General features: G+C 43.3%; 1 protein-coding gene across 2 annotated transcripts in view; it reads left to right on the plus strand.

Moving 5' to 3' along the window:
- The first annotated feature begins 10,980 nt into the window (after positions 1–10,980).
- BCL2L1 (BCL2 like 1) overlaps positions 10,981–15,831 on the plus strand; it is a 44,216-nt gene continuing 39,365 nt past the window's right edge. The window contains exons 1-2 of one of the 2 annotated variants that reach the window (XM_033094565.1): positions 10,981–11,274; positions 12,668–13,343. In XM_033094565.1, the coding sequence (XP_032950456.1) occupies positions 12,780–13,343 (564 nt within the window). In that variant the 5' untranslated portion in view covers positions 10,981–11,274; positions 12,668–12,779. Of the gene's footprint in view, positions 11,275–12,081; positions 12,377–12,667; positions 13,344–15,831 lie in introns of those variants that run through there. The other variant, XM_033094564.1, reaches the window with a different exon arrangement.

Genomic DNA, 15,831 nt, shown 5'->3' on the forward strand with positions numbered 1-15,831 from the left:
ATTGGCCCTAAAGATCACACGACGCCGGAAGTCAGGATGAGGGACAAGCAAACACAACCGGCCCTGGAGGTTCTTGGGAAATGTAGTCTCAGGCGACTGCGTGAGCTCATTGGAACAACTCAGACAAGGAATTTACTACAAAGCCCAGAATGCTCGGCTCCTAACTATTTGGGAAAGGTGGTACCAATTGAAGAGGTGGGGAATCGATTTAGATAACAGAACAGCGCCCATCCTGGACCTCCCCAAAACTTTCACGGAAGAAAACTTTACATTTGTTCATTATTCCTGTAGTTGTGCATTGTGCCTGTATATTCACAGGAATTCACTAAATTAATTAATATGTATTCCCCTGCATGCAACATAGACTCGCCCTCAGCCTCTCTGCCAATGAGTCTCTCAAATTCTTCATCTAGTCCACTCCCTGGTGTTACTGGTCTAAAGCCGCAGTTTATTGGGTGCTTTGTCCTTCTGATTTAATTCCAACTACATGGATGTTGTTGATATCCTCGTAGTGTAGAAGAGAAAACAAACGCTCAGAGAAGTTGTCTAAAATCTCGCATTAAGTGGAGGAGACAGTATTTGAATTAAGAACGTCTGGGCCTATACCTCATCGATAATCAATTAGAAAAGAATAGCAATGACGAGAACAAAAAGGTCTCCATTTATAATAACAACAGAAGCTACAAAGATTTAAAAAATAAACCTAAGACCTTTATGGGAAAATCAAAAAATGTAAAACGTCGTTGACTATCTAAAAATAATTAAATGAGGTGGATATATTTTATTAATGGATGGGAAGATCCAATATTGTAAAGATGTTAATTCTCCGTATTAAAAGCTCAAGGCAATTCCAATGAAAATCCCAATAGGTTTTGTTATAGAACTTGCCGAGTTAATTCTAAAGAATCATATGGAAGAAGAAAAACAAGAAGTGTCATCTGAATTTTGAAAAATAATAGGAGGAAATTGCCATAGCCTATTTCATAAACATTAACATATTATGAAGTTATAGTAATTTTTTAAAGTATGGTTAGTTCACTCCACGGAGATACGATCAACAAAATCCAGATGGGAAACTTCTACTACAGGACAAAAGATGTAGTTTCTTCAAAAAATAAACTGCAAGGGTTTTTTGTTTGTTTGGTTGGTTTGGTTTAGTTTGTTTTTTAATACTTCTGACTTTTAGAGATACATATAGAAATGGTAGGGATGAAATGACTAGAATTTCCTTCAAAATAATTGGGAGTATGTCAGGGAGGGAAGTAGTAGTATGGACGAAACAAAATTAGCCACAAATTGAGACATGTTGAAGCTGAGTGACAGGTTCATGACGCATATATGCATATACATACTCATATACAGATGTGTGTTTAAAATTTTCCACCGAGTTTTTTTTAAAGCAGGGTATTGCCATAAAAAAAAAAATCAAAAGTTTAAAAGTCCAGAAACAGACCCATGTATATCAGAATTCAGTAAACGCTGAGTAGAATTTCAGATCAGATAGAAACAAACCAATAATGGAGTTGGGACATTTGCTTTTCATTTGGGGGAAATACTATGTTAGATTTTTATCCCGTACCAGTTACAAAAACAAACTTCAAATGAATTAAAACCCAAAGGACATTTAAAAATTAAAAAGCTTTAAAGTTTTAAAAGAATATGTTTATGACATCGGGGTAGGAAATATTTAAATAAGACATAGGGAAAAACTAAGACAAAGGAAAAAGGGACCAAACCAAAATTTTAAAATTCCGTTTGACAAAAGGAAAACAAACAAGACTGAGGGGTGAAATATTTCTAACACCTATAACAAAGGATTATAACCCAGAATGTAAACAAACAAAAAAATGTCCTATGAATCAGTGAGAAAAGGACAAAAAAAAAAAATTCAGTAGGAAAAAAAATGGGGAAAATAGCCAATCCTTAGAAGAAGATACAAAACGGGACATGAAGACATGAAAAGGTTCTTGGACTCACCAGCAGTACAGGCAATTTTAACAAGGAGGTACCATTTTTCACCCTTCAGATTGACCAACATTAAAAGTTTGATGGTATCAAGGATTTGCAAGGTAACTCAGCAGGTGGGAGAATAAATGGGTTCAGCTGCTTTAGAGGGCAACTTGACAACAGCTACTAAAATGTCAACCACATATGCCCTGTAACCTAGGATTTCTATTTCTATGTTTATTTCTAAGAGACATACTAATCCACTTTCACGCAGAGGCACAGTCACTGCAACAATTATTGAGGACCTACTATGTGCCAACCATTGTGTTAAGTGGGGGGATACAGCAGTGAAAAGACAGACAAAATCTCTGTCCTCAGGGAGCTGACATTCTAGTGGAGAAGACAGATATGAAATATCGTAAATAAATAAATGATGTAGTGTATTAGGAGGTGATAAATGCAAAGCCATTTGCTCCCAGGCCCCAAAGTGTGGATAGCAATAAAAGGAGGGCAAAGTGGGGTGGACAAAGGGAGGGCAGGGTCTGCCTGGGCTGTGATGATTGTCCACTTTCAGCAAACACATCACCGAACTCCAGGAAAATACAGGGCCGTGGAGAGGCCAGGCCTGGGCTGACCGCAGAGGTAGAGATAGCTTGCTTTATATTAGGACAGAGAGGACGTCAGACCTGTGTTGTCTCCAAGGCCTACTAGGCAGAAGGTGCTTAGTGAGTCAGTGAGTGAGTGAAGGAGGCAATGCCAGGAGGCCAGGATGTGTGCAAGGCCTTCCCGAGTCCTTCCAAATTAACACGAGGTAAGCCTGGCTTAAGGGATTCCCCCATCATTCCTTCTGCATCAGCTGCATTCTAGGCTGAGTCTCAAGTTCCCATTCCTCATCAGTGGGAGACCTGGAGGGCTGAAATCACCAAAGCAGAATTTTAGAGCTGGAAGGAAGCACAGACACATGGGGTCCACCCCATCCACAATTTCAGCCATCACTGTGTTGGTCTTATCTATGTAAAAGGGGTTTGCAATTTTCAATAGGGTAGTTCAGGGACATTTGGACAAAGACCTGAAGAAGAAGGAGTGAGCCATACAGATAACTGAAGGAGCAGTGTTCCGGGCACAGAGAACAGCAAGTGCAAAGGCAGGAGCATAACATGCATGTTTTAGAAATAGCTAGGAAATCAGGTGGCTGGATCAAATGGACAAGGAGAAAGTATGAGGAGATGCGCCCAGAGATATTCTGGGACAGGATGCAGACCAACTAGGCCATTATAAGTACTTTGATTTTTACTCTTAATGAGGTGGGAGCCGTGGGAGGGTTTTGAGCCTTGATTTACTTTCTGCTTTTACTGAAATAACTGGCTGCTGTGCTGAAAACAGACAGACGGGGAACAAGAGTGGAAATAAGGAAATCAATTAGCAGCTGTTGCATTGTATTTGTGAGAAATTGGAAACCACCTAAATGTCCATACGTAGGGGGTATTTCAATAAACTATCTATAGAATGGAATACTAAGCATCCGTTCAAAAAGAGTTCAGTAGATCTGAACTGACATGGAGGTATCTCTGAGACAAGTTTTTGAGTTAAAAAACAAATTGCTGACTGATATAAATTTATTATGAAACCATTATGTTTTTAAAAAACTATGCAAAATAATACTCCGCTTTTCCTGTGAGTGTGTATAAGTAATAACATCTAGCACTTACCATGTACCAGGCACTGTTTGAAGTACTTTACTCATTTCATCTTAACAATAACCCTATGAAGTAGGTAATGTTATCGTTTCTATTTTATAGATTGAGGAGATGTAGACTTAGAGAGGTTAGACAACTTCTCCAAGGTCACACAGTTTATCTGTGACACAGCCAGGATTTGAACCTAAGGAGGCCAGCTCTAGAGGTCAAACTGTTAACCATTGCTCTACACTGACTCTTCTAAATGTAGATGCATATGTAGAGAGAAAGGTATGGAAGAATTCACAACAAATTGACAAGTGTGGGAACTTTAGAAGGGAAGAACTAAATTGGACCTGTGGACAGAAAGGATAGATAATGTAAGCTTTATTTAAATTTTTTTTTAAAGAATGTAGCCATGTATTATTTGTGCAATTTGAATTTATTGTTTTTTTTTGTAATGGAAGTCTGGTAGGGGAGAGAAGTCTCAAAGGAGAGAAGAGGAGCAGCCAATGGGGTAGAAAATTATTTGGGCTCTCCAAACTCTATTTTGTGAAAGAGAAAGAGAAGAATCAACTTCTCGTCCTGCGCCTTCCAAATCTACTCCTTCACTCTATGTCTGTCACTCCCTCCACCATCTGACCACTAGTCACTAGGCCAGAAATCTGGACCTGACTTCTAGCTCCACAGAGGCCTCCGACTTCATGGAGAACAGATGCCAGCAAGTCGTTGCTTCTGGGTGGCAATGTAACTGTCAGACACCTCCAGGCAGTGTGGCTGCGATCACCCAAGGATGCTCCCCTGGAGAAGGTTGCTGGTGTGAGCCATTGGTGACATCCATCAAAGGGATCCCTGGGGAAGGGGGCACCACTCTGTCTCCCACAGTTTCCATTCAACCAAGCAAAGGGAGATCTGAGCGTGTTTCCTGGTCTCTTCCTTCGTGGCTGATGTAGAATCTATTTTGGGGCAAGGATTACAGAGACCTTAGCACACTGTGATAAAAAGCAATAGACTATGAGAAACAACTGAAGTGTCCACTAACTGCTGAATGGATAAATAAAATGTGGTAAATCCATATGATGGAGTAATATTCTATTTTTAATTTTTTCTTTTTTTATTGGGAAATATTGGGGAACAGTGTATTTCTCCAGGGCCCATCAGCACCAAGTCATTGTCCTTCAATCTAGTTGTGGAGGGTGCAGCTCACTGGCCCATGTGGGAATCGAACCGGCAACCCTGTTGTTCAGAGCTCACACTCTAACCAACTGAGCCATCTGACCACCCTTTTTTTTTATTAAAGTTTATTGGGGTGACAATTGTTAGTAAAGTTACATAGATTCAGTGTACAGTTCTGTAATACATCATCTATATATCACATTGTGTGTTTACCACCCAGAGTTAGTTCTCTTTCCTTCACCATGTATTGGATGCAGAAATATTCTTTAATAAAAGGAATGAAGTACTGATATATACGGCAACATAGATGAACCTGAAACATTATACTAAGTATAAGAAGCCAGACTCAAAAAGACAAATATTATGATTCCTTTTATATGAAATTTCCACTATAGGCAAATTCACAGAGACAGAAAGCCAGAGGATGGGGAATGGAGAGAGACTACTGATACAGGGGTTTCTTTTCAACAAGCTCATGTAAGATCAGTGGTAGCCAGGTTCAAGTGGTGCCTGTCTATTCTGGGAGGAGCAAGGAGGGAATCCCTTGAAACTTCATCCTCTGCATTTGCAATGGGCACTGGCTCGGTGCCTAGGTCAAGGTACTTTAATATGTGAGATTCTTCTATTTAAAAAATGTTTTTAAATTACAAAATATTAATTTTTGTACTATGTTTATGATAGCGTCAGAATATATGGGAGGTGCTGTACGTTCATTACTTTATTTAATTTTTGCAACACCCTTACCAGCTAGGTGCTATTATTTCTGATTTCCAGATTGAAAAAAAAAACAACTGAGGCTGAAGAAAGGTGACATGACTTGCCCAAACCACACAGCACAGGTAAGATTTGCAGCCAGATCCATCTGGGTTCCTAAATACATATGAAATGAAAAGTGAAAATACCTAATTCCTCCCACCACACATCCACTCCTCAGTTTAAAAATGAATGCTGCAAGATGAGTGTGCATCTTTTAGAGATCACTTAATGAAAATACAAGAGCTTTTAATACCCTCAAATAGCTATATCTACACATGCACAGAGTTATGTATTTTAATATTTTGATATATTTATGTATGTGCTTGTTTATACATTTTATAGTTCTCATTTCAAAAGTAATGCCTTCTTAGCTGTAATAATTAGATAACATTGAAAATAATAAAGAAGAAAGAAGAGGTAACTATAACCTAGACTTTACAGGCAATGTCTCCACCATTAACATTTGAATATATTTCCTTCCTGTCTTTTAAATTTTTCTTTTATTAGATATTGAGTAGTACATATACAAATATATTTACACATACATATGTAAAATGTATGAAAGGTACAAAGAATAATGAGGCAACATATTCTCTGTGCATATGTACAATTTAATAAGACCATTTCCATGACTTTTCAAGCTCCCAATTTAATTCTGTTCCCTGCTTTATCCTGTACACTCACCTATTAATGTGCAATGACTATCTTGAATTTCATGTTCACAATTCCTTTACATCTCTGTGTAATTTTCCACATATGCATATATCCCTGTATTAGTTACCTTTGCTGTAGAATGGATTACTCCCAAATTTAGCAGCTTAAAATTACAAACATTTATTATCTCATACAGTTTCTGAGGGTCAGGAATCCAGCTTAATGGAATGGTTCTGGTTCAGGGTCTCAAATACTGTTGTAGTCAAGTTGGTCGTTGTCATCTGAAGGCTTGACTGGGGCAGGAAGATCCGATGTGACTCAGCAGGAAGCTTCCCATCTTCACCACACAGGGGCCTCTCCATAGGGCTGCTCACAACAGGGCAACTGGCTACCCCCACAGTGAGTGATGAGAGAGAGATAGGTGTAGCCTAGTCTTGGAAGTGATATACCATCATCTCTGCCATTTGCTATCAGTCACACACAACTCCGGTACAATGAGAGAGAGGACTACACAAGGATGTGAATACCAGGAGGCAGGGATCTTTGGGGGCCATCTTGGAGGTGGCTGGCTACCACAAACCCTCAACAGCATATTGGTTAGTTTGCCTGTTTTCAAACTATATATAAATGGAATCATACTGCATTATTTTTTGTAAATGTTTTCATGTGATATGTTTCCGAGATCCTTTCATGCTCTGTGTAGCTAAATTCACTTATTTTCTCACTGTATTATAGTACTGTGTATAAACAAATAGTAATTAATGTATTTATCCATTTTGCTATAATGGACACTTGGGTAGTTTCCCAATTTTTGCTATCACAAGTAATGAGGCTATAAACATTCTTCCCCCCCTTCTTCCGCCTCCCCCCACCCATGCTGTCACCCTCACCCCCCCACCCCCTTACTCCTCCCCCACCCTGCCATTCCCCCCACTCCCTCTACCCCCTCAACCCCCTGCTCCGGTTCAAGCCGTTGTTTCTCAGTCTGGTTGTGTAGGACACAGCTCCCTGGCCCATGCTGGTATGATGAGCCTTGTGCTCCCCCTGCTGAGGCAGTCGGTCGCTGGTCAGCTGCTCACAGCAGCCAGCAGCTCTCGCTGGCCTGCCCGCCGCTCACGATGGCTGCCGGCCGCTCACACTGGCAGCCGGCCGCTCCTGGCCGCACACAGCAGCCCAGCTCCAGGGAGAGGCATTGTTCACAATCTTAGCTGTAGAGGGCGCAGCTCCCTGGCCCATGTGGGAATCCAACCGGTGGTCGACCTTGGTGTTAGGAGCACAGCGCTCCAACCACCTGAGCCACCGGTCTGGCCCTATAAACCTTATACCTTATTTTAGGGCATACATCAAAGAACAGAATTGCTGGGTCATAGGTCATGGGCATCTTCAACTTGACCAGGTAACAAATTTTTTTTCCAAAGTTATTCCACATTTTTGAACCACACTTGATTTGATTAGATTTTTTCATTTTTGCCAATCTAATGGGTATGAAATGTTATCTCACTGAAGTTTTAATTTGCATTTTCCCTGGTAACTAGTGAGGGGGAGCATCTTGTCAGGTTTATTGACATCTCTGGTTCTGTTACTCTTTAACATCTGTGCAAGGGGTTTCTCCATTTTTCTTTTGTCTTTATCATATTGATTTCCCAGCCTTTTCCCCATTCACGGTATTATTTAGAGTTGAGATCATATCACACATCTAATTTTGTATACTTTTATTTTCACTTTACATTAGACAATAAGTATTTTCTCATCGTCCAAATCTCAGCAAACAAGTTTTTAAAATACTGTTTTCCAATTTAAAAAATCCAGTCATTTTTAGATAATACAGAAAAGTATTAAAAAATAAAATAAAAGCATCCATAATCTTGCTACTCAACAATAACCACCTTTTTGGATTCTGGTTTAATTCCTTCAACTATATTTTGCATGTAATATACATTTTTATAAGTTCGAATACTTCTCAGTATAGTTTTATAATCTATTTTTTACAGTGTTATGTTGTGAGCATTTTCCCACATTATTACATATTCCTCAATTACAATTGTAATGTGTAAATTTAACCCCTATAAAACATCATCCTACTTATTGAACTTTTCAGTTTTAATTTTTCTTTCCTGTGTTATAGATAACCTTGCATAAATATCTCTGTTAAAGATAAATCTCTAGGCGCTTTTCACTACTTTAAATTAGATTCCAATCAAACATCATTTCTCAATGATCTCTCAAGAGCTGTTTTCAAGGCTCTTCATAAATATTGTAAAGTTCCTTTCCCAAAAGACGCTATCCATCTTTCCAAAATATAAATCTCGTCATGTCCTTTCTGTTTAAAAAGACTGGCTGGCTCCTTTGGTGCCTATTTAGTGTCCTGCACACTTAGGGTCTTACACAGTTACATTCATTCTCCTTTACGACCACACCCCTCTTAGCCGTCCCAATTTATTTCTTGAACACACCATAGGCTCCCACGTTAGACCTCCATGCCTTTTCTCAAGTAGTACCTTCTGCCTAAAATGTCCCTTACCTCCTTTCTCTCTTACTGTAGGCAAAATCCTGTTCTTTTAAGAGCCAGTTCAATGAATCCCATGTCTCTGGACAGAGTTGATCTGCCCTCTGCTGGGCTCCCAAAGCACATCGTGAACTTCCATCATGTTAATTTTCACCTTGAAAGAATCATCTCATCACAGATTTTTAAAAATGAAAGCAGATCATGTCCTGCCCAGTTTAAAACCCTTCCATGGAACATCACAGAAAGTTCAGAAATTGACCCAAACACACTTGGGAATGTAGATTGTGTTAATGGAGACATTTCAAATGAGTTGAAAAAAGATGGTATACCATATTGGGAATAACTGGGCAGTTATTCAGAAAAAAAAATTTGAATTCCTGCCTCACACCTTACACCAAAGTGAATTTATGATGGAACAAGGATTGAAATATAAAATATGAAACCATATAAAAACTCGAAGAAAACAGAATTATTTTTATAATATCAAACTGGAGAAGATCTTCCTAAGAATAACATAGAACCCGGAAGCCACAAAGGAAAAGACTGATAAAATACATGCAAAATAAACTTTCCATGGTAATAAATAATAAACTGGAAAAATATTTACAAGTTATATGTAGAAAAAAAGGATAAAAATTCCTATAAATCCATGAGAAAAAAAGTTGAAAAGACCAACTGAAAAAAGGGCAAATGAAATGAACAGAGACTTCACCAGAACAAGACACCCCCCCAGAAGAATCATAAATATGAAAAATTGCTCAACTTCACTCTTACTGAAAAGAAATGAAAAATAAAAGTGCCTCTCAATTTTTATTTCTGATTGGCAAGGATAAAAATATTTGATAACACATTGTGCAGTTCAGGATGTGAGGAAATAGACACTCTCATACTTTACTAATGGGAGGACAAACTGGTACAACTGCTATGGAGAGCACTTTGCCAATATCCATTCAAACAAATCAAAAACAAATCCATACACTCATTTACTGATAATTGCACTTCCAGGAATTTACCTAGCAGATAAACTCCCACATATGTAAAATAACAAATGGCCAAGTTATAGTATTATTTGTAGTAGGAGAGGATTGGAAACTACCTAAGAGTTCCAAAATAGGGGATTGGGCAAGTAAAGTATGGCATGTCTTTATAAAGTTGTGTGTTAATTTTAAAAATTGAGGCAGATCCAAAATGTAGAAATCAGCAAAAAAGGAAGATGTAGAAGCTTTTATAGCAAGCTACTGTTTGTGTAAAACATTTACACGTGTTTGTGAATATAGCAACCATCTCTGAAAGACCACAGAGGAAAGGGTGATGATCTCTGTGAGGGCAACTGGGGACTGGAAAGCAGGGTGGGAATAGGACTTACTTTTTAATTCTACACTCTTTGATATGTTTTTAACATTCAGTGTTCCTGTATCCCTATTTTTTTAATCCATCAAATTAACACAAAATAAAACACGTTTTAATGTTCAGAATCAAGTCCAACTTACTTCCATGGTCAGCTTTCCAACCTCCTCTCACACCACACTTGCCCTTCCTCACACTACCTTGCAGTCATATTGCTTCTCCTTCAGCTTCTGGAACATACCAAGATCTTCCTGCCTCCGGACATTTTACACAAGCTATTCCTTCTGCCTAGGTTGATACTCTCTAGGCTCTTCTGATAGGTGTGAATTTTCTTATACTTCAAGTCTTGGGTTCTATATCATCTCTTCAAAGAGGACATCCCTGGCCACCAAGTCTAAAGTAGCACCTCTCCCTTCACCACCTTTATGATAATACCCTTATTTACTTTCTTTATAGCACTAGTCGCTATTTGAAATTACCTTGTTTGTATATTTTCTTAGTTATTTACTGTCTCTCTCCATCTCAAGGGTTTAAGTCTCCATGGAAGCAGGGACCGAGTCTTGTCTTGTTCCCAACTCTATCTTCAGAAACCAAACAATAAGCATTTTATGAATGAATTTATGCAGCATATACTACAGACCACACACTGTTCTACAGACTTCACACATAACTCTTTTAATCTTTACAGTAACTCAATGAGGGAGATTGGTATTTACCCATTTTTACAGTTAAAGAAAGTGAGGCACGGAGCAATTGAGTAACTTGACCAACTGGCTTCTTAGTCACAACACGATGCTTTTTCGATATATAAGCGGACGGATGGGTGAAATTGACTAAATGAATGGAAATGTGAAATGTAAACGTTGATACAAATATATATACATATATATTTTTTGCGCCTCCGGATTCCCTAGCTCTACCGCAAGGAGGCGCTCTCTTCCAGGTCTTGACGCCAGTCCTCAAGGCGCGCACTTTTGCGTCTCGGGCTCGCGCGCGCTGCCGCGGCACCGGAAGTGACTGAGCTTGCAAGTTCCCCCGGTGTCTTCAGGGGAAACTGAGGCCGGCTCGTTCGGAAGAGACAGCGCGAGCAGTCCGCCAGGTAGGCCGGCCCGGGTCCGCGGCGCGGAACCCGGCCGCGAAGAGCCCTCGCGTCTGGAAGCGACCTGACCGACAAGGGGGGATGTGGCCCCCCACGGCTCGCGGGGCTTGCAGGTGAGAGTGCCGCCTCTTCTGTGCGTGGCAGGCGCTGCGCCCAATGGGAGCCCTCGCCGTCCCGTTTACTTACCGACTGGGCTCTCTGATTGGCTATGCTGGGGCGGGCCGCCGGGGGCGAGACCCCTCCTCCCAGAAAGGTCTAGGGGGCGCCCCTGAGGGAGAGCGGTTGCCTAGCAACGGGGCGGTGGCCCGGCGGGTACCCGGCCCTGAGCGCGGGAGAAGCCGCGAGGCCGCAGCCCACCCACCCCGGGCTCCGGAGAGCGGCAGCCTCCGGCCCCCAAGTCCTCCCGGGGGCACGAGGAAGCTGCCTCGGGCCTGGCCCCAGGAAAACGTGGTCTCGGCTGTGGGAGCCCTCGAGCAGGCCTCGACCCTTCTCCTGACCGGAGGAGAGGCCCGGCGCCTCACCCTCACCCCGTCTTTGTGCAGGGCGCCGGCGGCCATTGTGTCCGTGTGGGGAATGGAGGACCCGGCAATCCCCCACCGCCACCGCCGCGTCCAGGGCCTTTGGGGAATTCAAAGAATACCAGCGGCGTTTCTGAGGGGTCCCCGGCCTTCAGCCTCCCGGAAAGACCCGGGGATGGCTTTTCCGAAGTCAGACCGCAGATCCGAAGCAGTTTTCCCCTCCCTGCGTCCCTCATCGAAACCTTGAGCCCCATTGAGAAGTCCCTTCAGGGTTTCGGAAGCCTGGGCCGGTACTTAAATAGAAAAAAAAAAAAAAAACCAAAAAAACCTAAGCTCTCCACCAGCCACCTCTGGGAGAGTTCTCCTGGCTCCCAGTAGGAGGCGGAGGGAGAGCCAAGGAGCGTCTAGAGCGAGGGGGCTGGGCTCCCGGTGGCAGGAGGCCGCCCTCGTTCTGGGCGATGGAGGAAGAAGCCAGCGAGGCGGTGGGTTCGTGAGCTTCCTAATTCCTGTGTCGCCTTCTGGGCTCCCAGCCTGCCGGGTCGCATGATCCCTCCAGCCGGAGCTGTTTTTTTTGCCAGCCGCCGCGAGGCCGGCTGACTTACCGGCATCCCGGCTGCCACCTCCTCTTCCGACCTATATGATACAAAAGATATTCGGGGACTGCACCTGCCTGCCGTCGCCTGAGACAGATTTGAAAGTAGGTGGTGCGGGGGTGGGGATGGGATGCAGACTGCCCATGAGGGTGACTTTCCGAGGAAGACATTTCGGAGAAAAGGGGGTGGCTGGGGTAAAAAAAGGCCGGTGTAATGATTCAGAGCCCACTGGTGCTTTTAATTCGACTTCATTGAACTCCGGGAAGCTAGACCCAGACCTTCCTAAGAGCCACAAAGAAACCAGTTCTGGTACCTGGAGGTGCATTGGGATGTTGTAGGGTAAATGGTATGCATGTTAATTTTCTTTTTCCCTGAAGCTCTTTTTTTTCCTTTAGAACATTATCTTGGTTTTGGATCTCAGAAGACAACCACTAAGCAGAGACCAGACTCAGTGAGTGAGCAGGTGTTTTGGACAATGGACTGGTGGAGCCCATCCCTATTATAAAAATGTCTCAGAGCAACCGGGAGCTGGTAGTTGACTTTCTCTCCTACAAGCTTTCCCAGAAAGGATACAGCTGGAGTCAGTTTAGTGATGTGGAAGAGAACAGAACTGAGGCCCCAGAAGGGACTGCATCAGAGATGGAGACCCCCAGTGCCATCAATGGCAACCCATCCTGGCACCTGGCGGACAGTCCTGCGGTGAATGGAGCCACTGGCCACAGCAGCAGCTTGGATGCCCGGGAGGTGATCCCCATGGCAGCGGTGAAGCAAGCACTGAGGGAGGCAGGTGATGAGTTTGAACTGAGGTACCGACGGGCATTCAGCGACCTGACATCCCAGCTCCACATCACCCCAGGGACAGCATATCAGAGCTTTGAGCAGGTAGTGAATGAACTCTTCCGGGATGGGGTGAACTGGGGTCGCATTGTGGCCTTTTTCTCCTTCGGTGGGGCACTGTGCGTGGAAAGCGTAGACAAGGAGATGCAGGTATTGGTGAGTCGGATTGCAACTTGGATGGCCACTTACCTGAACGACCACCTAGAGCCTTGGATCCAGGAGAACGGCGGCTGGGTAAGGACCATGCCCCTTGTGTGTCCCCTTTTCTTGGCCTCTCGTCTGAGAGATCCCCAACAGCCTTTCCTCCTATCTCTTTCTGTTGTGCTGGGAGATTATTGGACGTGTTATTTAAGAAGACATGATTGGCCTCATTACACCACAAGAGGTTGATTGTTCTGAAATAGATGATCTCGTTCTTGAAGGACCAGGCATCTTTCATTCTGGTCACCCTCATGACCCCACTCTTTCATACTTGTGTTCCAGTTTCTTAGCAGAGGAAAACATAACCTGTGTGTTCATTTGTCCCAGAACCTTTGAGAGTGGGAACTTAGCCCAGTGTTCCTCTCACCCTGACATAATGGCTGGCCACGCAAAGGGGTGATGAGTAGAATGCCTGAAGAAGATAGTGAGTATCAGGGACCCACAGCCCCTCCATTCTTATTCCCCTAGAGGTGCCAATCCTGTCCTGGGCTTTCCTCCCTGACACCAAGTTCTCTTGATTTCAGAGTTTGCATATCTGATACTCTCAGCAAAGGACATGGTCAGGCAGGAGTTCTCACTGGCTTGGATGGCTGAGGATTGTCTCATTTTAGGGCAGTGACCAATTGTGTTTGTGTTTCATCTCTATGTTCATTTGCTCTGAAGTGTATAACTTTCTGCATGGTTGGCCTGTTTGCAGAGCTCTTGCTGTGTCACGCATTAAGCCCCGGACTTTGTACTTCACTGCCTGGGGTCCGTTGGTGAACTCCAGCTGTTTTGCCTGTTGCCTTCCGGCCCTGGCTCTGGGGCTTCTTCATGGAGCACTGTTTGTTGGCAAAGTAAGAACCCAGTCTGTCGCACTCAATGGGTCATTGAGATGGAGTGACTCACTTTGGAATCAAACTGATATGGGGATGAGTCCTAGCACTGTCACTTAACTAGCTGTGTGACCCTGGACACACTGGTTTACCTTGAGCCTCAGTTTCTTCCACTAAAAAAAAATAAGGCAAGCCCTCTTTGTCCTGCAGGGTATTGGAGCTAAGGTGAGCACAGTGACTGCTACCAACAAGTTGGCTGTAGTAGTTGTTATTAGTCCCAGACACACTTTCTGGAACCAGGAGTCGTGCTTCATTGCTTCCCAGAGAGAGAATTCTCTTACCCATCATCAAGTCAGGATGAGATGGTGGTGAGAGATTCTGTACCAGTGGTCATGGTTGCTCTCCTACAGCAAACTCAGTCCCATTCCTTGTTATCTCCTTGCCCAAGGGAGGTACAGGGCTGATGAGAGACACTCTGTCCCCTCACAATACCCCCAAAATTGAGCAGGCTGTGGAAAATAAGTCATCTATTGAAGAAGCTGAAGTGGAAGGGGCCATGCACCATGGACTCAGGAATGTCAAGAATGCAATTATCCATAGGCTGGGCCTAGGGCGTGGCAGGCACTTCAGTTACCACTGAGCAGAGAACTCTGAGTTGGCCCTGGAACCCCACCCCCTGTTCTATTTCCCATTTTTTTTGCAACTTCATCAACTCTTCCCACTGCCCGTTAGGGGTCACATCAATAGAGGTGAGTGGACTGGGAGGGGGTTGGGGAAGGGAAAGATAGAGGGCCCTCTTGCGCTCAGGCTGATCAGACTTAAAAGCCATTCTGTAAATGAACTCCCTGGGGGGATAAATGATTAAATAGTTCCTGTTGGTTTGTGAGATGACCTCTCATTCACTCCTGCTTTGATTCTCTTTGGGGGCAAATATTTGTTCAGCTGATTACAGGAGGGACAGGATTCCAGTGCTTCAGACACACCCACTGAGGCATCTCCAAGGAGAGACTTGGGCCATTTGCCCACTTTGCCTGACTATTGTCTTTGGCCAGTGGTCCTAATACCAGGTGGGTTGTTGCCAGCTATAAACAAAAGGCAATCTGGGAGAGGTGCCTAGGCTGCCTGGCACCAGAGAATTGCCAGTCACCCAGTGTTGCACGTGGAAAGAAGTTTTCGACACAGCAGCACTGGGCGAGTTCATTATACAACCACTGGATTGAAATTCCATTTTCTTCTCTTTGCTCAAGAGTTACCAGAGCCTGTTGGACAACATACCATGTGTTACTTCCTCTTGGTGAATGGAGGGGATGTGTGCTGAAGAGCTAGTTATGTCAACCATTTCTGGGCACGCATTCTTCCTGAGGCCAGGAGGTAAAGAACATTTGACTCAGGATCCTTTGGGTAGAAGGTACCTGCCCACTTCTCTCTCAGGTACCATCCTGTTTGAGCTGACAGACTGGCTACTACAGTGACATCTCATAACGTCCCTGCAGGCTGTGGCTGGGGGAATCCATGAATGTAGGAGTTACGGGTCGTTCCACCCTTGGATATACTCTAAATTTAGCATCGCTGCAGGAAAGCAAAAGGAAATAAGCCTTTATGGACTGCGTCTAACATTTGAAGCCTTGTGTTAAGTTTTTTACTTATGCAACCAAAATTTATTGAGCATCTACTATGAACCATACACTGTGTTAGGTGCTGGCCAT

This window comes from Rhinolophus ferrumequinum, chromosome 23 (assembly GCF_004115265.2).
Source record: "Rhinolophus ferrumequinum isolate MPI-CBG mRhiFer1 chromosome 23, mRhiFer1_v1.p, whole genome shotgun sequence".
In the NCBI taxonomy this organism is placed as follows: Eukaryota; Metazoa; Chordata; class Mammalia; order Chiroptera; family Rhinolophidae; genus Rhinolophus; species Rhinolophus ferrumequinum.